The sequence below is a fragment of the Centroberyx gerrardi genome, chromosome 7 (genome assembly GCF_048128805.1).
Source record: "Centroberyx gerrardi isolate f3 chromosome 7, fCenGer3.hap1.cur.20231027, whole genome shotgun sequence".
Lineage (NCBI taxonomy): Eukaryota > Metazoa > Chordata > Actinopteri > Beryciformes > Berycidae > Centroberyx > Centroberyx gerrardi.
The window spans coordinates 6,755,456-6,779,607 of NC_136003.1; the positions used below are offsets into that span (position 1 = coordinate 6,755,456).

Genomic DNA, 24,152 nt, shown 5'->3' on the forward strand with positions numbered 1-24,152 from the left:
GTCGAGAACTCCCTCGGAAGGTAAAAGGCTCGGACGGACAGGGTGAGCAGCTCAAGGTCCGGATTACAGACCTTCCCATGTACTTTGATGTTGGTGCACCACCGGGAGTTGATGTACATGCACACCCCACCGCCCCTCACTTTCCCCGAGCCTTTGGTTCTATCTGCCCGTATGACCCTGAAGCCATCCAGGCTCACCTCCGTGTCTGGGACCGACTCATCAAGCCAGGTCTCGGTCAGGGCAATGACACACGCCTCCCTGAACGATGCTTCAACAAGGCATTTAGCGTGCAGCAGGTCCAGTTTATTTTTCAATGAACGGACATTTGAGAGAATGATCGAGGGTAGAGGACGTTTGAAGGGGCGCCGTCTGAATCTGCAACGCACCCCTCCACGCCTACCTCTTTTTCTCTTTGGTCTGGCTCTTATGTCAGGCGGGATAGGGATGGTTGGATCCAGTTGGCAGTGGATGGAGTTCCATAGGAGTAGAAGTTTGTCCCGGAAATAGGTGAGTCCTTGTCTCACTCCTCCTTGGTGTAGATCAGTGCTCCAAACAACACAGTCACTGACAGTCCACATGATGATAAGAGTAATCCAAATGTATCTTGCCCGGGTACTCATGATGTTTCATGGCGGTAGGGAAAAATTTCCACAAAAAAAAAAAAAAAAAAAAGCGTAAATCACAAAAAGCAAACAGCGACTTGACGCTACTACACTCGACAACATTCAAAACGCACGCACTGTGACGTCACAGCAGTGCTTGCGCCGTCAAAAACTAGGTAACTAAAGAGAGAGCTGTCTTCAGCTGTAACCTCTCTGCACCTCTCTGTTTTGTGCAGCAAAGCATCCATCAGATTTCCTGCCAAATCCAAGTATACCCAGCTGCAGCCTGCAGAACGGGGCGGGGCTACAGATCGAACCTGTAGTCCCGCCCATTGATGATTTCATTGAACCTGTAATCCCGCCCACTGATGATTTCATTGGTTTAGCCATCGAAACAGCAGCTGCAGTCTGCAGAACGGGGCGGGGCTACAGGTCGACGGGGCGGGGCTACAGGTCGACCGCTAAACCAATGAAATCGTCCGCTAAAACAATGAAGTCGACCACTAAACCAATGAAATCATCAATGGGCGGGATTACAGGTTCGATCTGTAGCTAACGTTAGCAGCTAGCGATCTGTAGCTAACGGTTAGCAGCTAGCGATCTATAGCTAACGTTAGCAGCTAGCGATCTGTAGCTAACATTAGCAGCTAGCGAGCCAGTAATGATAGCATTGATGTTAACTATGCTTGTCGGTTCTGCATTGTGATGATTTGAATAGTGAGCCCGAGATTACTACAGATCGCCTGTAATCATACAGTACATATAATACACACATACATACATACACACGTAAGATAGCACCAGCAATTAAAATGAAAAGTTTTTATGGTGAAATATATTTATTACCTTTTTGAATTTTTTCAAATGATAAAGACAAGCCCCCCACTCCTAATAAAATAAAACGTTTTTAATCAGTTCTTCTATTACATCTTTATGTAATTCAAAGTGCACCAAAAACATTCCAATAAAACATAGTTATAGGCCTACTATAAAGGAAACAACTCTCAGGAGAAATCTTCACTGTTGATTTGGAAAGTCAACATAGACAAACATTGATAATAAAGAAATACACTAAATTTACATTTGGCTGACACTTTTATCATGAGCGAGTGTGTATAGAGAGAGATATTGCAACACTAAGCATTTCACTTTGTAGGTTTGCAACAAATAAAAATAAAACAAAGACAATTATATGGCAGGTCTGTACAAATAACTTGTAGACTTTGTATAGGTTTGTGAAAAGAACCATATAGGCTACACTTACAAGTAAAAGGTTTCAATATGAGGTGTGTGTGGTGAGGGGTACTGCATCCAAGTGTCCGCGCCTCAGTGTGTGTGTGTGTGTGTGTGTGTGTGTGTGTGTGTGTGTGTAGTGAGGGGTACTGGATCCCAGCGTCCGCACCTCAGTGTGTGTGTGTGTAGTGAGGGGTACCAGATCCCAGCGTCCGCACCTCAGTGTGTGTGTGTGTAGTGAGGGGTACTGGATCCCAGCGTCCGCACCTCAGTGTGTGTGTGTAGTGAGGGGTACAGCATCCAAGTGTCCGCACCTCAGTGTGTGTGTCCGTGTCCAGTATCCATGTGGGGTCCTAGAGGGTCTCCAAAAACAAATGGCTCCCTTGCCTCTGGATCATCCCCCTCCAGAGCCTCTTTAATGGCTGTCTTCTGATCCTCCTCACTCAGCTGGAGCACACTTGGTTCTGCCACATGCCCGCGGAAAAGCTACCGGTTGGCGCGCAGGTCCTTCATGATACCTGGCTCCTGCATCAGGTTCAGAGGAAAGACCATAGTTGGAATCAGAATGAAATCCAAAATATCAGAACCAAACAGAAGAGTCAGAAGTACACAAATTCTTAATGACAAAGAGCAGAAATATTTACAGCAACAGTCCTATTTTCTGAGACACACAGTCTTGCTTACAGAAAGCACATCCTAGAAGTGCTTTTGTTATGAAAAACTGTATACAACATCAACCTATAACATCAGTTGCAGCTACATTGTTACCAGTCCTGAGTAACATTATCACTGACCTCACTGACTGCCGTAAACTTGCGTTTTGTCAGTCTGAAGACAGGAACATGGTGACCCTGAAGGACAGCTTTTGCTTCCTCTGTCCAGCGAGCAATAACCTTGGCATAGCTTGATAATGGAAAATTCTTATAATGTTAATGTGTTCCAACCTTAAGGCAACATTGTATGTAAGCAAATAGATAAACATAAATACCTGCGGAGATCAAAGTTTTCCATTACCAGCAGGCACCACCATTTCCGCAAGGAGGGCATGTCAAACTGTTAAATAGCAATATGAAATTTGGCAAACTTGACAATGTCTTCTTAGGACTTAGTATGGCATTGTTCATTCAGAAATCAAAAAGCTACTTACTATTGTGTAATCAAAAGGGGCATCCAGGGCCACGTACAAAGCAGACTCTAAATGAAACAGGTTTTTGAAATTTATTAACATTTCAGAGCTTAATCTAACTTCAGTTTGAATGAGTAGAAACATTTGAATGAAAGAAAGCTCTCGGACCCAAATATGAGAATATTTTATTGTTAGATATGATTTTGTCCAGAAAACGATCTATATTGTAGGCAGAGAGATAACGGTGAAACTATGATCAAAATAGTCATTTTTCTACATTCTCTAATTGTGTTAACTTCTTATAAATCAAATAATGGTGAAGTTTAACAATTCATCAATTTGCTAGAGACCCCTTGGAACCCCCTCAAGGACCCCTGGTGGTCCCCGGACCCCACGTTGAGAACCACTGGCCTACACAATTAATAATGTAACCTGCTCAGCTAAACAGTAAGGTGAATATGAGAAATTGGCGAAACTGTTAGTTTATTTTATTTAATCCGCCACTGTATCTGGTGGGTGAAGCAAATCTACCAGCCAGATAATTACCTGCATTTGGCTAACCAACCAGTTGTCATTGCCTTAAATGGGAAGGTTTCTAATACAAACCGTTATGCTGGCTAGACTACTATAACACTTGTACGTAAAGTACCTATCATATATCAAAAATATTTCGAGGGAAAATAGTATTTCATAAGGTTTTACTGACAAGAGAGATCGGTTTCGGCAATATCTGAAGTATGCGGGTACTCAGTACACCATTGAAAGTCAATGAGACGCGCGCCAAAACGCTTTTCTCCGTACAACTGGCTCGCTAGCTGCTAACATTAAGGCTAGTTATTTGAGCCAGCTAGCTAACAGTTATAACTTTAGCAACTTGACGAAAGATCAAATATCTTTAGCGACCATTTTGGTATAGCCTACATACATCATGCGTAATATATAGATGGTGTATTTCAGTAACGTTTTTCACCATTAGGCTACACTTGAACAAGTGTACAATTTCGTTCATAACGTTGGACCTACTCACCAAGCCAGACTTGAAACTGACCGAAAATGGCACATCTTCTCAGTGGACTTCATTGTTTTAGCAGACGATTTCATTGGTTTAGCGGTCGACCTGTAGCCCCGCCCCGATCTGTAGCCCCGCCCCGTTCTGCAGGCTGCAGCTGGCTGCTTCTTGCCAAATCTCAACCCAGTGGCACAGAATGTAAAACGCAGTCGAGGTCTGCAATATGGTCTCCTTTAAATGGTAATTATACTAATGTCTCAAAATTAATCTGGCGATGATTTATTGATACTACATAGCTACACATAGCTTTTTTTAATGCAAGTCATTTTGAAGTAAATATCAAATGTTAGAAGATGGTTGCTCTTATTTCAAATAGACTGATACAAGCAAACTTTAGATAAACGAATTTATCTAATTTCATGTAGGCTATAATCATTACTACTTTTAATAACAGCGCTATTACTAATTAATACTATTGAATAACAGCATCAAAAGGCAGAAGAGTGGTAGAAACGGTTAAAAGACAACAACAGGTAGCCAGTTAGGAAGGATTCAAACATGATATGAAGACTAGACTAGGATGCTTTTCTTACAGTAGGCAGCCTTATTGATTTTTGTTAGTAATATGTGGTTGTTTTCCTTCTGACTGGAGGTCGTGGTTTACCCGCCTGTGTATTTCCCACACTGGTTATCGGTTAACGGTATAACAGTGTTACAGCTATAGCAGGAGAGGGTGTGGGCTGGGTTTGGCTTCCAAAACACCGAGCCGCTCCTCCGTTCAGTCGCCGTGGAGGCGCACGAGAGAGCGGACCAGACCTCCAGCTCCTGCTCTATATTAAGTCCGCCAAACCTTCCCGTCCCGGACTCGTAAACCGACACCGGTTTGCCACATTCGCCAGCTTCCCCCCCGCTCTGTTCGCTTTTTCGGCATGAAGAAAAAACACAACCAACAGGTCAAGGTAGCGGCTTCGAACCGAGTCGACATGTCCGACTTCGAGGTGACTCTCCAGCAGCTCAACGATCTGTTGACGGACGAGAGCGGCTTCTACAGCTGGCCCACAAAACACTTCCACGAGGTTTTCCCCAGGATCTACGTCGGCAATGCGTGAGTCATTGCTTTTATGATGACTGTTTATTATTATTTTGCAGCTCAGTGATAAGCATTTTTGTTTTCCATTGCCCTAGTGATCTATAGCCTATCTAGGCTATGTCTGACGCCATGAGCTGGGCTTGACATGTCTCTGCGTCTAGTATCGACAAATGTTGGATCTTGTCCTTCATGCCTGTTATTCATTTAATTTCACTGGATTAAAACTCAAGTCTGGTTCATTCACACATGCAATTCCCCTATTTTCGCACGTATGGCTGTTTTTGTACAGGTTGTCTGTGAACATGACGCCCTAGATCCAATTCAGGTCACGCAGCATAAACAATCAATCAGTCCTCATGTCTGAATTTAAAATTAGTCTTCGACATGCCTATTCATGTCTTACAGTTTAATTAAAATAATGATTTCTGATGGATCCAACACTAATTGTTCCATTCTATTCCATACGAAAAATAACAATTGTAATCCCGTTCTAAATTGTAGAAGGATAGAAATATCACAGATAATGAATCCTTATAAGGATATTATGAGAATATTATAGTGATAGGCTAGGAGATAAAAAACAAAACAAAACAGCATAACCTACAATAAGGTCAGTATAAACTCACACGCAAAAGTTCCTATAGGAATATTCTAGGAATATTCTAGAGATGCCATAGGAGATTACGTAATACCACAAAAAGGTCACTGTAAACTCACCATTGAGAACCACAGACACACTGTAAGTCAGTGTAATTTTCCATGATGGACATTGCGACTATGTGAAGTTTAAGCTTAGGTTGCATTCAATAAACAGCCTCTGCACAAACCTAAAGAATCCATGATGGGATGTGGAGAAACTGAAGACATGGGGTATACTGGGATCAGACAGAGTTGTTTGAAGAGGTGAATGAATTTTACAAAAGGCAAAATGGAGCAGAGACAGAGGAGAGGAAGGCACGGAGTGAGAGGAGTTGAAAATAGACTGGTGCCGAACCTGTTATTCCCCTGATGTTCTGTTGAATTAAAATAACTGGAGAGGACATGCGTCCTCCAAATTTAAATCTCTGCCATGCATATTACCGTCTCCTCTCGGGTCCCTGGTGACATTAGGTGAGTGAATTTGGTAGGAAACACACACACCAACATCAACACACACACACACAGATATAGGCCTATAATGTGCCCATGGAGGATAGGAGCTGAGAGGGCCTGTGATGAGTTCTGGTGCCACAACAAAGACGAGGCTGGGATTCATTCACTCTCATATTAAGTCAGGAAGTGGATTGATTCCTCTGTCCATTTCAATAAAAGGGAAAACATTTTGCATTTCTTCTCAGATATTGCTTTCACTCTATGTCACTGGTGCAACCTGCGGCCATTTTCAGTTCGACTCTTCATTCTTCTGTATGGGGAAGTTAACTTGCAGACAGGTTTTAAAATAAAAGTGCTTAAAAACTCACTGCATGTTAAACCACACACACAAACATGGCTGAACAGACAAAGAAAAGAGCACCTACAGAAACTCAACAGAAAATCCAAGGAAAAAAGGCGTCACAGTACTGGACACGCTGTTTGATTGACACCTCAGCAATGAGCGTTTAGCACCAAAAATGGAGACATAATAAAAGAAACGAGAATCTCACAGAATGTTACTTGTCACCCTGACTTTTGGAATGATAGCACAAGATAAATATGCTTTAAGAGAGTTGATAGACTTAAATATGCACAAACATCCCTGACATAGGCAAGGAAAGGTTACAGTTCTTTAGTAACTCCCATGTTATAACTGATAGCTGTTCAGTAGCTGTGCTTTTGTTTCACAGTGGAAGGCACAATACTTGCACTTCCACAAAACTGCTTGCAGAAAAACCCATTTTCTTTAAATCATTTTTGAATCCACTCAAATTGTAGATTATCAAATGGGTCAAATCTTAGTAATCTTAAAATCATTAAAATTAAGCAAACACCTGAACTAAATGGGTGTAACTAAATACATGCACCTTCAATTTAAATTACAAACAGGAATAAAAGCTATCATGAAAGACCCACACTAAATTTCTAGGCATATAAATAAATGAGTGCCCAAAATGTAGATGGTCAGATAAATTGTGGATTGTGACTTTAAATGCTTTATGTAACAGAAACTATTAGCACAGTGAGTCATGGCAGTGTACTGTATCCCTAATGTAGTTCAATAGTGAGAGCCTCTCTAGTGCCTCTTCTGTTCTCTCCACCTCCCTAAAGGTGCCATGAATAATGGACAGGGTAGGAACAGTTCTGTGTTTTATCTTGGAGAGATGGAGCACGAGGGGAGAATGTACTCACCAATATAGGCATGCACACACTAATGCATACACACAGTTCTGTAAACAGAAGTGAAGAGAGCATGCACCCACGCACTTTCTCTTCACCCTTTCTCTCTCTGGCTTTCTCACTCACACACACACACACACACACGTACGTTCTGTTCTGAGCGGGTGTTGTCATTAGATGTCTCTCTCTCGGTCCCACGGTGTTGTTTGAAAGCCTGGCAGTTCCAAAGCCCTTTTTTTCTGGGGGTGTGATGATGCATCCAGTATTTACACCGGTCTTTCACTTTTAGCTTTTCACATCTAAGGGTGTGAGGTGCGAAGTGGTACAGGAATCCCAGAGGTTCATAGTTAAGAGCAGCAGCTCTTGTCCTCTTTGGTGCAACAGCACCACAAGTTCCAAGGGCCACCAAATTATTCAGTGTTCATAATTGGAAATGTGTCATGAAGCTTAAAGGGGAACAGCACTCAGTTAAAAAATATCTGTATGTTATCCTTTTGAACTATCGGACAATCAATATTTCGTAGCATGAAGCTACGAAGCTCTCTCCCAAAATCAGGAGCAAGAGAACATCTATTTCAGGAAGACTAAAGCAAATGTGCTATGTAATTGATAAGAATTTAATCAATAATTGACACCGAAGTGTCAACTAATGAACTAATAAAATAAAAATAATAATAATAATATTTGAGGCATCGAACCATGTAGGAGGCCAAACATCTTCTGAGACTTTGCTGTTGCGTCACAAATCTCCGAGCAACCACGTGTGGCGCCATCATGGCGGTCGATTTGAGCATGTCCGTAAATATAAACGTGTAAATGATGTAAATATGTGCGTAAATAATAAGAAATGTCATATGTAAAAGTGAGTAGTCTGGTAAGATATATTTGTTTCCAAATTTAGGTTACTGTTACACAGAAAACAGTTATTAAAACTGTCTGTACTCCAATGCAGTATGAGAAGAGTTAGCTCAGTTAACCTAAACAAACAATTGTTTTTTGGCTTTGTTAGCAAGCAACTAGCCAGCAGGCTAATTTAGCAAAGCTAGTAAAATTAACATGCAACTACTAGTCGCTACTAATGCTCGCTTCTACTGGATACATTAGCTAGTGTGCAAATCAGATGTGTTAGCAGATGGTTAGCTAGCTAAAAAGCAAACATTTTCTAAACACAAAACCAGATGCGTCAGTGATAAAATTGTCAAAAACAGCACAGAAATGTACCTATTCAGCTGTCATCACCTCACCCTTTGTTTTCCTTTCCCTTAGCCAAAACCCCTTAGATCTGTGGCGCGGAAGGTAGCGTGTCTGAAATAAGCTTCACAGTCTGTGTCTCTGTTGCTTACCAAACCCATGCAGGTTTGTGGCGATGAATGTGATGCGTCTGAAGCGTCTGGGCATCACCCACATCCTGAACGCCGCCGAGGGAAACTCCTTCATGCACGTCAACACCAACGCTGAGTCCTACGCCGGCACAGGTATCGTCTACCACGGCATGCCCGCCAGCGACACCGACCACTTCGACCTCAGCGTCTACTTTGAGGAAGGGGCCGACTTCATTGAGAAGGCGCTGGCACACAAAAACGGAAAAGGTACAAGAGTAAAGGGGCTATAATAAAGAGGCGCGCAAAATGTTGTAGGCTTTTTTCAGTGCGTCTTTATATACATGCGTCACAACTCTTTCGGACGTGCTCACGTCAGGCTGGGACACAGAAAAGATCGGAGATTTTCAAGGCTTATAAATAATAATGTTGATATGGATTTCTAGCATGGGCATGTGTCTAAGATCAAAGACCTTTTTTCTAAATGAGGCCCCTGGGCCAAATAGGACGTCTAGTTGAATGTGTTTCAAATTAGGGGAAAAAATATTGGTGAGGTTTTGATTTTTGCTTCTCTTGCATTTGCCGTTCTTGTCAGTTTCAGACACACTGTTTTTGCACAGGACAGGGCTGAAGATGCGTATGTCTTACACTGAAACCCTGTTTATTTCTCTGTGTAAATTGTAATGTCACTGAAAGTATATCCACTCTCTGGCCTTAGCAAGTGCTATAACTATCAGATTTTATGTAATGAATCTGTAGATGTACTATACAACCAATTTGATTTAAAAAAATGTGCGATTGCTGTGCTCTCATTGCTCAATATTTAAAAACCTTCAATAATGACATCCTCTAAATTGTTACCATTTTGTAAGAAACAGGCTCACGACAGCTAATAACTTGAGTAATGTTCAATAGTTGGTCAGTTGGTCTGGCATTTTTTTTTTTAAATACACTGATTGGCCAAATAACAAAAAAAAGTTGGGTACAGAACTGGTCATCTGCAATTGGCTGATCTTTGGTGCCGGGTGATGTCACCTTCTATAGAGTACAACAGGTGGTGACATCACCTGGCACCAAAGACCAGCCAATAGCAGATGACCAGTTCAGTACCCTACTTTTCACCATTAGGTGTCAGGCTTCACCACAGATTTGGGTTTGGGGTTTAGATATGCTTTAAAGGTCAAAATGCAATATCTCAAACACCTCTGGTCCTATTTTGTTGAAACTTGGAGGGATGATGCATTTTGACACTTTCTAGAGTTTAAAAACTACACTGATTGGCTTGGTGGGGGCGCTATAACTAAAGGTTCAAATTTCAAAGTTTGAAAGGCCATAACTGCTCACCACTGGTCCAATTTTGATGAAACTAGGAGGGATGATGCATCTTGTTACTGATTGGCCCAAGGGGTGCCTGCATCATTCATGGGGGATGGCGTGTTTACTTGTTTTTCATATCTTCTCCAGGTAAGGTGTACGTCCACTGCAGGGAAGGCTACAGCCGCTCGCCCACCCTGGTCATCGCCTACCTAATGCTTCGCCAAAACATGGATGTCCACTCTGCCCTGGCCATGGTGCGCCAGAAGAGAGAGATCGGACCCAACGATGGCTTCCTGCGACAGCTCTGCCGGCTCAACCAGACGCTGGCCGCTGAGGGAAAGTTCTGGAACAAATGAGACAGCAGAGGAAGTAGATACAAGGGGAGAGAAAACTCCTCTTAATTGGTGAAAAAGAAGGGGGGCGGACGTAGGAGAGAAAAGTCTGCTTAATTGCTTTCACTTGTTCTTCAGCTTTAACAAGCCGCAGATCTGTGAGGGAAGGTTCTGGAAGTAATGAGAGAGGAAAATGGATGGAGGAAAAATGAAAGAGGACACTGCTGAACTGCACTCTTTGCATTCTTAGACCAAGGCTAAAGCTGCTGAGTGTATGTATAGGATGAAATAATCTCACTGCTACTGTCTCCATTGTGTAGCAGTGAGATCCTGGCAATCAGAAATGATCAATGGAGGTTAACATAAATGTGGTGTTTCTAGATCTTTTGACACATATTTTGAATTGCTGTACTCAGAAAAACACATACTGTATCTAGTTGAGACACCTGTGTGCCGCGTGTCCTGATCACTCAATTTCATGTGAATTAACTTATTGTAGAAATTGGTGAAAATGATGAAACTTGTTTCTAACCGCTCACCTACACCAGACGCGTTCTGTTCCGTCCGTTTGTGTTTGAAGAGTCGGATCAGATCCGTTTCACATCCATTTACTTCACTGCAGCTGCTCCATTGGCTGCACACACAGCACATAGACAGATCGTAAATAAAGCCGGGTTGGAGCTGCAACTTTGGAGATACGCACAGGTTCTGTTTTAGGCTCGTTACATACTCGACGCATACGCTAACGCAAGTTCTTGACCTAAGCAAGCTGTTTGCTTACATAGTACACGCACATCCAGCAGCTTCCTCCAACCCTGTCCGAGGTAATACTGCATTTATCCACTAGTCTGGAGCATGGAAGTGTTGTATTATCTGAAGCATTGACATATGAGCAGAGTGTTTAAAATGGCTAATGTAGAGGAATGTGTACTTTTATACATTCTCCATCGCCGCCAAAAGAAAAAGTTGAAAAGAGGATGGTACTGCCAGATCAGCCAGTGTCTCCTCTGACTGAGCCACCGCTATTTTCATTTGTTTACACAGGAAATTACTTCTTCATTGCTAGTGGCTCATTTAGCAGTCATTTTCACTTAGTGTCCCTACCTGAAAAGCAGGCGTTAGCGTTGTGCTACAAATTTTGGACTCTTTGGACTTTCACTAAGCAAGAACTCGAGAAACAGGCCTTGTGTTGCCCTTTGCATTGTTGCATGCGTTGCTTACGTAGAGTATGTAACGGGCCTTAGACTACACAGCGGTCTGTTGTGTATTTTATCCATATAAATGTACATAAATTCCAAGTTTTTGCTTAGTATAGTCTTTTATCACCATGTCAGTAAACAAAATAGAGGACATATACATAAACCAGTGTCACTTAAACAAAAGTTGGAGATGAGGTTATCTATGGAGCCGCTGAGAAGCCTTGTTTGGCTACAGTAGGCGTACTTTGGTGACATAAGTACACTATATGGTACATCAGTGTTCCTCACAGTACAACTTGAGTTGTTTATGGAAGAATAAGCAAAACTAGATGATCATGTTCACTTACACATAGGTAAAATGTAGTTAGGCGCAACACAACCAGCAGACCGCAGCGGAATAAGAACGGACCTGGTGTAGCAGCTTAAAATGCCGTGCTGCAAAAAGGCAACAAATTTGGATAGGCAAATGTTGCGCATTCTCTGTAGTTAAGGTGTAAGGCGTGATACTGTCACCACCTCGTCTCTTTCAGCCTTCTGTCCCTCTATCCTTCCCATCTCTCTCCCTTCCTGCTGGCATCATGCCCTCTTTCTGTCCTTGGCCTCGGTCCTGCAAACACTGCCAAACGTCTCAGTCCAAATCGCTCCCCAAGGGGGTTTCTGGTGGACACTGTGGTTTTTAATATTCAATTCTGAGTTTTTGGGATACCCGAGGATGATTTTTCTCATCAGATTCTTCGTCTTAAGCCTACTGTATTTTAGAAAACTACACAATTTACGACTTGAATTGCACTCACATTTAACAACCTATCTCAGAAGTCTTTCTCAATCTAAAATCTAACAGTCTTTCTGTTACGGTGCTATTCAGGATGTCTTGACACTATATCACACTACAAGATCATGAAGATTTCCTTAAGATAAAACCAAACTGGTTTCATATTATCGGAAGCGCAAAGGAAACGTAACATTGGTTTTGGGAGATTATGTCACTGATATTCTCATATAAAGTGACTCTTGACAACTTCAAAATTGTTGTGCAACTCCAAAATCACAACTGTGGTCGTTTAGTGTAGGATAGGCTTTATGTTGCATAGACCTCTTCTCATTCCATACACATGCCCAGTCAGGTTGCTGAGGGTAAATGACCTGGGAGCTTATGCCAATCAGATGCTTCTGAAACAGTGTTGATGGTTTTGGTGGAAAGTTGTCACACACCAAATGGCTGGAACCAACCCACTAAAGTCACTGATTGTAATTGAAACACTGCCAGAATGTGAGATATGCTTGTCAAACATAACTTTTATGGATTATTGATAACTTTGGTGTTTAGTGGACACCTTTTGCACATTTGCGTGGTTACATTGTGTTTTTGTCAAATATATGCTGTTTTATATTGTACAGCAGCATGCTTTGTAATATACATTTGAGCCAAAGTGGTGTTTATATTCAGTTGTTGGCACATGTATATATCTTTATTGAGTCATAATGTGCATTATTGAGTATGTGTATTATATGTCACAATGTGCATTATTGAGTCTGTGACTTGTGAATCATTATGTGCATTATTGAGTCTGTGTATATTGTGAAGCAATAGTTAATGTTTAGTAAGCTTCCATTGGGTCTCACAGCTGCTGATTATGACACTTCTCATACAAAGTGCACTTTATCTAATGACACTGGTGATTGTTGTTACCTCTCTTTTCATACATTCAGTAATAAACTGTGAAAATGACTTGGCTGCGTTTTTCTTTAAGAGCTTCATGTAACATAGATAGTATTGATTGCTTGTAATGTTGCCATTGTCGGAGTTTAAGCTTATTCTACAGTTGTAAACTGCATCATCTAAAGGCCTAAAATGTAAAGTAAATAGATACATAGAGACTGATTTCCTTCAGCACATACTGCGTTACAGAAACTAAGAGAATGTCAATTATAACAATTCATGTGTTCATTTGACCTTCTCACTTGCTTTAACCTGTTAATTCAGTTTGTTTGCGGAGATGAGGATACCACAGCTGAAGTTATTTGGATATCGAACCACTTCTGACTTACAGAAACTTAAGGGAATGTCAGTGGATTTCACATCTGCTCCCTGGGCTATAAATATTATCAATATACCCCAGGACAGCTGGATAGTAGATTGTGTTAAAAAACATTTGCAACTGTCTTCGATAGCCAAAAGTGTTGGTTTTGACAAATCAATTCTTAAACGTAGCATACACATTAAGCACATGTCATATAAGCTTATCTACCCAGCGAGGTGCTGATTGTTGTGATTTTAGCAGAATATTGCAAACATGGCAGGGATGACAAATAACAATGTGGATGGACTGAGGGTTACTGTCCTTCAAATGAACAACATACATAGCTAATACAGATGGTTTAACATACTGTATATATAGATGGCAGATGTGCTGTAAAGACCAAGTGAACTGTTAGGTAGTGATCAGTTTGTCCTGTAGAGGGGACAGTAGGACTAGTTTTAGCAGAGCTGAGATCAGCAGGTTCAACAAGTCTCAAATGCAAGGTATTATTATGATGTATTATTTTTAATACATGCAAATTGCAGTACATTACTGAAATGAACCAAACTGAAAAATAAAATAATCTACAATAGGTTTTCATATGGATTAACAGAGAGATGAGCAAGAACTGATTTTCAGGGTTTTATATCAGAATGACACAAGAATTCTACTATGATGAGGGGAAGAAGAAAAATGGGAATCCTCATTCAAAATGAATAGTAGTGGAGGAAGAGGTAATAGTAGTAGCAGTTGTAGTGGTAGTAATAGGGTTAGAGTTAGTAGTAGTAGTAGTCGTCTAACGTAAGGTAATCTAATTTGTCAGGCTGAGTGAATTCCATTTGAATATGAACAAATTATATGTAGAGACCTGTGAATTAAACTTTATGTTTACAACAGGAGTTCAACTCCTTAATGGATCCTTAATGCTGCCTTTTGTAATGGTGAAATAACTTATTTTAGCCACTAGAGGGTAGACAAGGACTAGTGTGGTCAGGGACCAACATCAATCACATCCATCATATTCATCATATTAATCTCATCCATCTCATCCATCATATCTGAGGTGGGCCACATTGACCGGCTGATATCTGATTTTTAATAGAAGGCCAATATAGTCTGATATATTTAATTAAACAAAACAGTGAGGAAATGACCTCACACCCCAAAACCTAAAGGCCCAATCCATCGTTGCAGCATGGCACCCCTTATGAAACACTGTCACCCCATTAATGGCTTTGTTTATGTAGTGATTCATTTGATTGAAGACATGTTTTTCACACTGACAGCTAAACAGGACTTCCCATGTATTTTGAGGCTATAAAATGTACACTAGATGATCAAACAACACACACACACACACACACACACACACACACACACACACACACACACACACACACACACACACACACTCTAATAACACTCTCCCAGCCCCTCTGTTGCTTCCTTTTGCTTCACTCTAAATCCCTATCATCCTGCCAAAGGCCTTTTAACAAGGACCTTCTCTCTTATTAAACGTGTGTGTGTGTGTGTGTGTGTGTGTGTGTACATTCCACAGGTTTTGGAGCTCCACGGTGGGGCCTCTCCTCCCCCTGTTATTTTTTCCTCTTCTTCTTCTCCATTTCTCTTGCCCTCCCATCTGGTTCTATGCTCTTTATCTCTCCTCTCATCTTCCTTCCCTTTCTTTCTCTCTGTTTCTCTCTCTCTCTCTCTCTCTCTCTCTCTCTCTCTCCCTCTGTCCTGGTCTGACACGGGGAGTTGAGTCGAGGACACGTCTCTGTTAGGAGTGGAGGGTAACGCTCTTACGTAACGCTAGTCTGCATGAATGAATCCATGGGGGTGGGGCAGCCAAGTGTGTGTTCAAGTGTGTGTGTGTGTGGAGTCAGGAGGGGATGTTGATTTGTACGGGCTAATGAAGTATGAATGCACTGGGTGGATTCTCAGTATTTATAAATCTGTGCTGTACTGAGCTGCTGTCCAGACTTGTGTTTACTGACATGTAAATGATCCTCATACATCAACACTTTCTGTTTTAGCAAAGTAAATGGCATAATACAGTATATTACATATATTACGTTTTTTTTATTTCATAATGCTATATATACACAGTAAGTAGCATGATATACTACAAATATATAAAGGGTTTTATTCCAAAATGCTGTATATGCAGTGATTGCCATTATACATTACATATAGGGGAGAGCGGGGCATGTTGTCACGTGGGTAAGTTGTCTCAGTGGCTTTATTTCTGAAACAAAATATAGATTTTTTTTAAATTAATATTGTGTGCACAAACACAGCACCCTTGTGCTGTGACGTGGGGTAAGTTGTTACAAGTTGTCAAGTGGTATTTCATCAGTAATAACTTTTTTCTTCCAGTAAATTATTCAAAATGTAAAAAATGCCTTTTTTTTTTTAGAGAAGACCTTAATCTAGCTAGAAATATATATTGTATCTCAGTAGCAAGGCACTGCTGAGAAATACACCAATGAGTAAAAAGTGTGACAACATGCCCCGGTTTCCCCTACTATATGAAGGGTTTCATTCCAAAATGCTATGTATAAAGTAAGTGGCATAATATATTACATATTTACAATCCAATTGCATTCCAAAATGTGACATATGCATTTTTAGAAAAACAAATATTGCTTGAAATTCATCACTTAGCAGCTCAAAAATAGATTATTCTATACATTATCTTCCATTCTCTTCCCCAACATGGGGTTCACTTTCATATTTACTTTTTCCAGATGTTGGATACTCTTTAAAAAAAAAATATATATATATATATATATATATATATATATAATCCAAAAATATGTACTTCAAATATGAATACATTTGTGTAGTTATGATTCAGATTCATGCATGCATGTGAGAGTGTGTGTGTGTGCATTTCTTCAAATTTTCAAAATGGTAAAAATTACAACTGATGTCAGTGAATATCAGCATCAGCAAAATATACTCGGCTATTTTTAGAGCCTCGCTGGAAGCGCTTTTCCCCCAGTTGAGTGGAAAAATCTGTAATGGATGTCTCAGTCTGTCAATCTGTGTCTGTGTATGAGACAAACGCACACACACACACACACACACACACACACTCTGTTATCCCTGTGCACTCCGTTTCTAGCATGTCTGCCTTGTACCAGCTGTGCTCTCTGTATTTTTTCTTTTGGATGGGGGTGAACACAGGAGGGGGAGGGGCATAAAAGCTGCGGAAAGGTTTCGATTGGTGGAGAGCAAAGCTGCCGTCGTTACATCATCTCCTCCCCAACACCGTAAAGTGAACTGCCTTCAACAGTCCCACAGTCTGCAATCACTCAAGAGTTTGGTCCCAAATCTAGCAAAAGGGCATCATATTGATAACCAAGTTAATCAAAGATCATGTATTCATGATGGTACTCCATATTTTTCATTCCATACAGACAGAAAGTACAAAGACTCTTCATAGGAGAATTTGTTTTTGCTGTTTAAGTCAAAAAAGCAAGAGCAAGAAATGGCGTCTGTGGCAAATTTGAAATATCTGGGAACTGCTTTCAATAGCAGACTAAGATTCAAAACAAATACAGATGAATTTGTCAAAAAAAAATGATGCAATATTGTGACCTTGTTTTATCAGTTTCAGTAAATCTGTTTTGACATTTTGTATTGTAACCTGGTTTTGCAAGTGGTGCAATTAAACCAGACTGGGGAGTTTTACTTTAATGGAAACAGACAGTAAGATTACGGAGCCAAACACAGCTGACTGGAACCTTTAAGAAGTGGTGAGGAAGGCCAAGGTCTTATCCCTAGATTGCTTAATTTGCACATGTAATAATGTAGCCTCTTGTGTGCATAAAGACTTTGCATTTTACACCAATGAGAAATTATGTTGCACTCTATGGACCTATTAACTTCCTCCCTGATCTTGTCAACAAACTCTTTTTTGATGCTGGTTTGTGTGATATTCTTGACATAATATCTGTGCCATTACATGTCAGTACATGTCAAGAAAATGACTCCAGTAAAACCACATTTATCTGAGAACGCCATTATGTTTTCCAGATTTAAATACATAAAGATGCACCCAAATGTTTTCAAAGTTCTCTGGTTAGCTGTGGGACTGTGTTCGTGCTTCCAGGAGAAAAACAAGCCATCTGGTCCCACACTCATCCCCTGCTCATAGATTTCCATCCAGACCGCGTTTTGTAGCTCACTGATGAGTGGAATCTAAATATTTAGCTATGTAGTTTCCAGCCTGTCATGATGTCAGCTCTGTGTCTGATGACATTTAGAGACATGTGGAGTCTCTACTTTCAAAAGACCGTTAATAAGAAAGCAACGCTAGCCAGTTGGCTCTGTATCGAAAGTATGTGGATGGGTCACTATTTCAGATGGAGGAGGCTAGGTTTGAATGAAATGATTTAGATGTACAGCAGCTTTGGCATGAACTTCACATGGGAGGATAACACCATGTAAGGCTGCAAGACGCCGAACCAGAGGAAAGTATTCTTTATTGACATTTCTGTACTTTCCTGTAAACTTTCTTCCACTGATGGAAGTTTTAGTTGTACAAACATTTCTTTGAGGCAGAGCTGCTCTGGAGGCAGAAATAATCTCATTGGTTGAGTTAAACCTCAGCGGGCGGAGCCAAAGAACCACAGTTTTTCTGGCTAAGTAACATTAGACTGAAGCCCAGTGAAAAAGACAACTGAAAAATACTAGCTAGCTATACTAGCTAGCTATCTAGGTAAGCTAGTTAGCGAGTAAAATTTGTAAAATGCTGTTCCCTATACACATTCCCTATAACAGCTAATGTGATATCAATGATATTTGGTAATGTTAGCTATCTAGTTAGCATATAGGCTAATATTAGCAACTGTAAATGCAACTTTGGATTTCAAATTTAGATGTTTAACCATTTACCACACAGGTTAATTGAGGGGATTTAAGGTCAATGCTGAAAATAGTGTATTTTGAGGATTACAAACATGTTAAAAGTAATGCTGTGTAGCATTTACAGTGTATGCCGCCATGTTCACATAATGTCAGATAACTGCATCTCAGAAACCACGAGAAATCTTGGAAGTCCAACTTGAAGGGCCGTTCTGTTGTATTTTTCCTAGCAGGAAGTCGGAATTTACGACTTACCAACATCTCTTGAATGTAGCTTCAAACTCCAATCTACCTTATTTCTTCCACTCAGTGTATCATCAAAGGTGGCAAATCCCCTCTGATGCTTAAGTAGGCTAAAACAAACTATGAGACAGATGAACTACTTGATCCAGGGCTGTCGAAGACTCATACTGTTGACTGAACTGCTTGACTGGGTGGCTAGCTGTAACATTGTGTGGAAGATGTGTCCCATGATGGTGATTACCCAACCTTTCCATGACCTTTTTGTGGGCAATAATAATCTTCTTTTCCTGGTAGACTTGAGACCAAGACAGGAAAAGGGCAAAGGGCAGGAGGAGGGGGAGATGCACTTAAAGGATAATTCCAGTTATTTTCAACCTGGGCCTTAGACGATTGATTGTGTTCAAAATTTCATGACTTACTTCACTGTAGAGCCTGATGTAGCTTCAGTGTGTCGGGAGCACTGCTGTCCAACACAAACATCCGATGTAATCTCCAACAGTTGGACCCAAAAGCGATTAAAACACGTCCTTTCAACCCTGCCTGGCATATTCCTCTATATGGAGGTAGAAATCCCTGAAAAAGAGGCTGACCAACGTAATAAGGATAATAAATTTGATTGGTATTGCACTTTTTGAAATAGAGACAGCGAAAGCAGGTATATGAAGAAAATATGAAGAAAATGGCAGCTTCTATAAAGAGAAGTAGGTTAATGAGAATAGGTGAATGGAAACAAGGTCAGTCTTTGCGGTTGAACTTGCTTTTAAGCTTCTTTACCATACCATAATATTATTGACTATGTTTAGATGGACAGCAATAATCCGAGTATTGGCCTTATTCTAAATAAGATGATATTCCGATTACATGTGTTGCTTATAGAACCATTCCATTCATGTTCCTGTTTTCATGCAAAGTTCGATTAACAGGACAAAGGAGAATCACTGGAGACACGGACAGTTTAAGGCTTTATTGAAACCTTCATGATATCCATTTCCCTCAAAATCCTGAGCATGCTGACAGTTTCAGCCTCACCCCAAAATATGTTGGGACTTCTTTTTTCTGCTGTCAGTCATCTTTTTCTGTGGAAACAAGTTCACAACAGCTGGAAGGCGGAGCGAGCGTCGTCAAGCAGTTGGATCGCCGCTTGTGTCGTGAAAAGCAGCGAATCCTCCGATAGAGAGTCCTAGTTGGATTAAGATGTCTACAGTCTAAAATGCCCTTCAATAATGAGACTAAAATCAGAATACTCCACACGTCTTGTGATTCTCCTTACTCCAACTATGACAATTATTCGGGTAATCAGCTGTTCACATGGCAATTTCTTATTCGGACTATTGTCTTAATCGGGTTACTATCGGAATTTTGCTGTTCATGTACGTAGTCAGAGTTCGGGGTCAGTGTCTTGCTTATGGACACTTGACAGATGCTTGCTGACATGGGTCTTGGTGTAGTGAACTTAGTGTAGTGAACCCGGATCATCAACTGGACTACCCGGGTTCACTACACCATGTTAGCAAGACAATGGTCTACGTGCTTTTCAAGGAACTGACATGACTTGAGTAAAGCTCAGATGGTCTTCTTGAAGTCTTCACCATTTCCCTTAATCTGCTTCTAGGAACCCAGTTGCAAGTCATTACATAATCTCTTGCACCCAGACGCATCAGTGCCACAGTGACCCTGCTGCTCAGGCACTGATGTGTTCCCTTTTACGTAACAGACTGTTATTCTCTTTTATATGCGAGGTGGTTCAGTTGCAGTTCAGTCCCTTTAGTATTTTGCCTTTATTGAGGCAGTAGGAAAAGGTGGTGTGTGGTTCATGAGGTTTCCCGCTTCATTATTCCTGCTCTAATTGTATATCTAAAGCCAATTTTATGCTTGTGCACTCGTCCAAGCAGTCCGCTGAGCTTTCACTTAGCAGCCATTCATTTCTGTGTGCTGTCGTTCTAGTTTTATTTCAGTGAACTTATGTCTATAAGAGGTTACGAATAGACACTTCCCCTATTTCTTTGCACCTGGTACGGAAGTCTATAAAGATATGAAACCCTCATCCATAGTCCTGTTCTGCAAAAACGGTGCAGATTTGATAATGTTAGATAATTCACGTTAAGGCAAATTTGACCATATAATCATCTTGATCTGGCAACAATCACTTTCTTTGCGACAATAGAGCACTTAAGGAATTCCAAAGTTCGGCAAAGTGGCATTCCCAATTCCCTACACAGGTAACTGAAGAGGTACCTGTGCAGGGAATAGGGATTAGGCGTGAACCCTTTGGAATGGAACCTAGTAACGTATGATTTTATTTTATGCCCTGGTTCATAACATTTAGGATGAAACATTTTTGCTTCTTTGCAATTCTCGATATACTAAGAACTCGAGAAAAAAGGAGTGAACGCAGACTTAGATACAGCAGATCTACTACAGCTATTGTAATGTTGGACCTTCTAGCGAGGCGCGTTCATGCAGTGAAAATAAACTAGACTCAATGGAATTACACAAGAGTGCTGACAAGCCCTTGACCGTGACGCAGTCTGTTGCTCTGAATATGAATCTCTATCAAACTAATGTCTCTGGAAATGTACATATGCGTCACCGTCTGATAGGATCTGAGAGGAAATGCGTATCATAGATCAGCAGTCCTCCAGCTCTGAAGTGTGTACATCATCTTTACCATTTCAGGTTAGATAAATGCTATTTCCAGGCAGATGGCTAATGAATGCTAATGCCTTGCTAGTCCCTACTTGAACAGATTAACATGGGCATGCTGAATGTGTAGAGTTACTATATTAGGACATCAAACAGTCACTAATTATGCCGTAGCTCTTCTTGTGGAACTACTTTGGTCCTTGCCTGAAAAAAAACCCAAGAAAACCCAGGAAGATTTAGATTTTTAAGTTTTGAGTATTTATAGCTGTGCTGATTAGAGCCATGATTTTGAGTGAACAGGGTTGCAGAGTTTTACTCACAGGATTTTAGAATGATAGTGTAATGTATATGTATATATATTTTAAAATACTTTCCCTTCCAGGATCTAGCACCCTCTTTCCCCCCCAACTTAATTCAACTCCATTCAGATTGTTTCTCCTGATCAAGTCAGTGCGCTAAGGTTTCGAACCTGTGATGTCAATCTTCATAAAGTAAAATATGGAGCTACTTCATAGTGAATGAATAAGAAAAGTTGGTAGAGGTGACTGAAACTGAATTGATGATACTTTGATGCTTGATGATTGATGCTACAGAATACATTTTGGGTGTAAAGCATAAACCTTGTGTCCACTAAATCAGTATATTAATTGTCTATGGAGAAGCTTCAGATTTTACACCTTGATGACATTTTTAAACACTTTTTGGCTTTGGGGGAGTTTGTCATGTTAATGAATACTGATTTGACTGTTAAATCAACCCAAAGGAGGATGGACAGCCATTTAAAATGAACAAATCGCATACAGACCATCCCATATCCTAAAGATAGCAGGATCAATGCCCCAAACATTCCTTGCAAGTCAACAAAACGGCTAAAATGTCATAGTATCATGTGGGATAGAAAGACAGAGCAGGCAAATTGATATCAAATTATTTTTATACTGTTGAAAATGAATATCACATAGCCACATACACAAACAGCTTTTGAGCTGAGATGCCATTCTCTGATTGTGCCATGAATTATTTGTCACAGAAAACAAGAGAAACACCAACCATGCCCGTTTACAAACTCATGACCAGCATTACCGAGGAAAACGATCAAGCTCTCGTCGTAGGTGCTTTAATCCACATCTCATTCAGCTTTACATTCAACACTGTGCTGTGCCAGAAGAACATACGTGCGGCCGCGTGGCCCGACGGGAAACGCCGCTTGCACCGGGCGGCGCGTGATGTCTGTCTTTAATACGCTAAATAGGAGGAGCGGGTTGTGTGGTACTGCATGGTGTCACTGTGAAGGGGGAGGACAGGGGGGGAAAGCAGGAGGGGACGTTTTCACACTTGCACACTTAGTAGTGCGTGTGTAATTGCATGTTTTTGGCAATTTGAAGGTGGATTGAAGAGAATGACATTCCTCTTCTTATCTTTTTTTATCCATCCATATAGCTTGTTCTTGCTAGCTTTGGATTATGGGGAAGAATGTGTGCAGGAACAACACACCATCCTCGATTTCTCTATCATAAGGGACTATTTTGTCTGAGTTCTGTGGCTCTGATCCTTGCACTCCTTACTATAGTTGCTTGTAATGTGGGTGAGCCAGTAATTTAAGCTTATTTCCATCATTTTAGTTGCTCTGGGTAAGTGTCAATGTCAAATTTGAGCAAACTTCCCAGTTCTTGCCCCGATGAAGATTTTGTCCTCTCCTGCTTTTCCGTAGCAGAACGCAAGTACGGAAGGACTAAAATGTCTGCCAGCCAATGATAAATACTCTTTAAGCATGGTGTCATATTTCATGCTGCTATTTCGTTATAAACAGTACAACGTGAGTGCAGTGGTTTTCAAACATTTCTTTTCTCCGGGGCCCCAACATTTTCAGAAGAATTTATTGTACGACCCGAATGGATTTTGAAGCTATTGCGGAGAATTTAGCAAATTTACCTACAAACTTACTACTTCCACCTGTTAAGTATTTTTCTGAGCCTAGCTTATGTTTCAGGGACTCCAGACATAAGTGGAATTGTCCCGTCAAAAACCCTTCAACTTTTTAAACCGCCAGTTTTTCTTGGAAAATTCGGGGCCGCATCTTACTCTTCCCTCGACCCGCCGGTGGGTCCTGACCCAGACTTTGCTAACCGCCGCTATAGAGTGATTGCCCATGCTTACTGAGACTGATCACTCCCTCCTCTTTACTCTGGCACAAAGCAATAAGATGAGGTATGAACAGTTGTTTAAATCTCTCTTTTTTTGGTTTCTATTTTGTGATTTTTTTTCCAGGTGTTTTTAGTTTTCTTTTTCGTATGGTGAGGCTTTTTCCATTAGAAAAAAAAGCAATATTCCTGTCTAAACATCAAGATGAACATACGGCAGATTTATACAACAAAGGATGATGCTGCTCCTAAGTGCTGGCCTAGGGTCAGATTATCTTTGAGCCATCTAAAAATGAACATTAGGAGGTGGGTAAAAGGTATTCTACCCAGATCAGCAGTTAGAACCAACGCCCAGCTTAGCAATTGATACAGCCCAAGCAACTGTGGAGAGCAGGGTCTGGGTTCATTCACCTTCAATTCAACCGCATCAGGAAGTGGACTGTAGGTTTGGTAACACCTTGCTTTACAATGGCGTTATGCCAGTGGGTTCACCTGGGTATTAACCTATTGAAAGTATTGGAAGTACAAAATGACACCGTATACATGGGCTAAGTAATGAAAGTAAAGAAAAATAATGTACTTACAAGGCTGTAACAACGCAATAGTAAGTATTAGGTGTAAAATGAAACTGTACTTAAATTGTGTTGTTGCACCTTTAATGAAACTCTTTATGGTTAAGGACTACACCA

At 40.8% G+C, this 24,152-nt stretch overlaps 1 protein-coding gene across 1 annotated transcript; it reads left to right on the plus strand.

Annotated features, from left to right (window-relative positions):
* The first annotated feature begins 4,953 nt into the window (after positions 1-4,953).
* On the plus strand, positions 4,954-10,365 carry LOC139914991 (dual specificity protein phosphatase 3-like). Its single transcript, XM_071903466.1, has 3 exons — positions 4,954-5,075; positions 8,730-8,962; positions 10,157-10,365. The coding sequence occupies exons 1-3, from the start codon at positions 4,954-4,956 to the stop codon at positions 10,363-10,365; spliced, it is 564 nt and encodes a 187-aa protein (XP_071759567.1).
* The last annotated feature ends 13,787 nt before the right edge of the window (positions 10,366-24,152 follow it).

Excerpts from the sequence above, each read along its gene's own strand:
- LOC139914991 (XM_071903466.1), top strand. The coding sequence starts at position 4,954 with ATGTCCGACTTCGAGGTGACTCTCCAGCAGCTCAACGATCTGTTGACG. Across the intron at positions 5,076-8,729 it reads AGGATCTACGTCGGCAATGC|GTTTGTGGCGATGAATGTGA; the intron begins GTGAGTCATTGC and ends AAACCCATGCAG. Across the intron at positions 8,963-10,156 it reads GGCACACAAAAACGGAAAAG|GTAAGGTGTACGTCCACTGC; the intron begins GTACAAGAGTAA and ends TATCTTCTCCAG.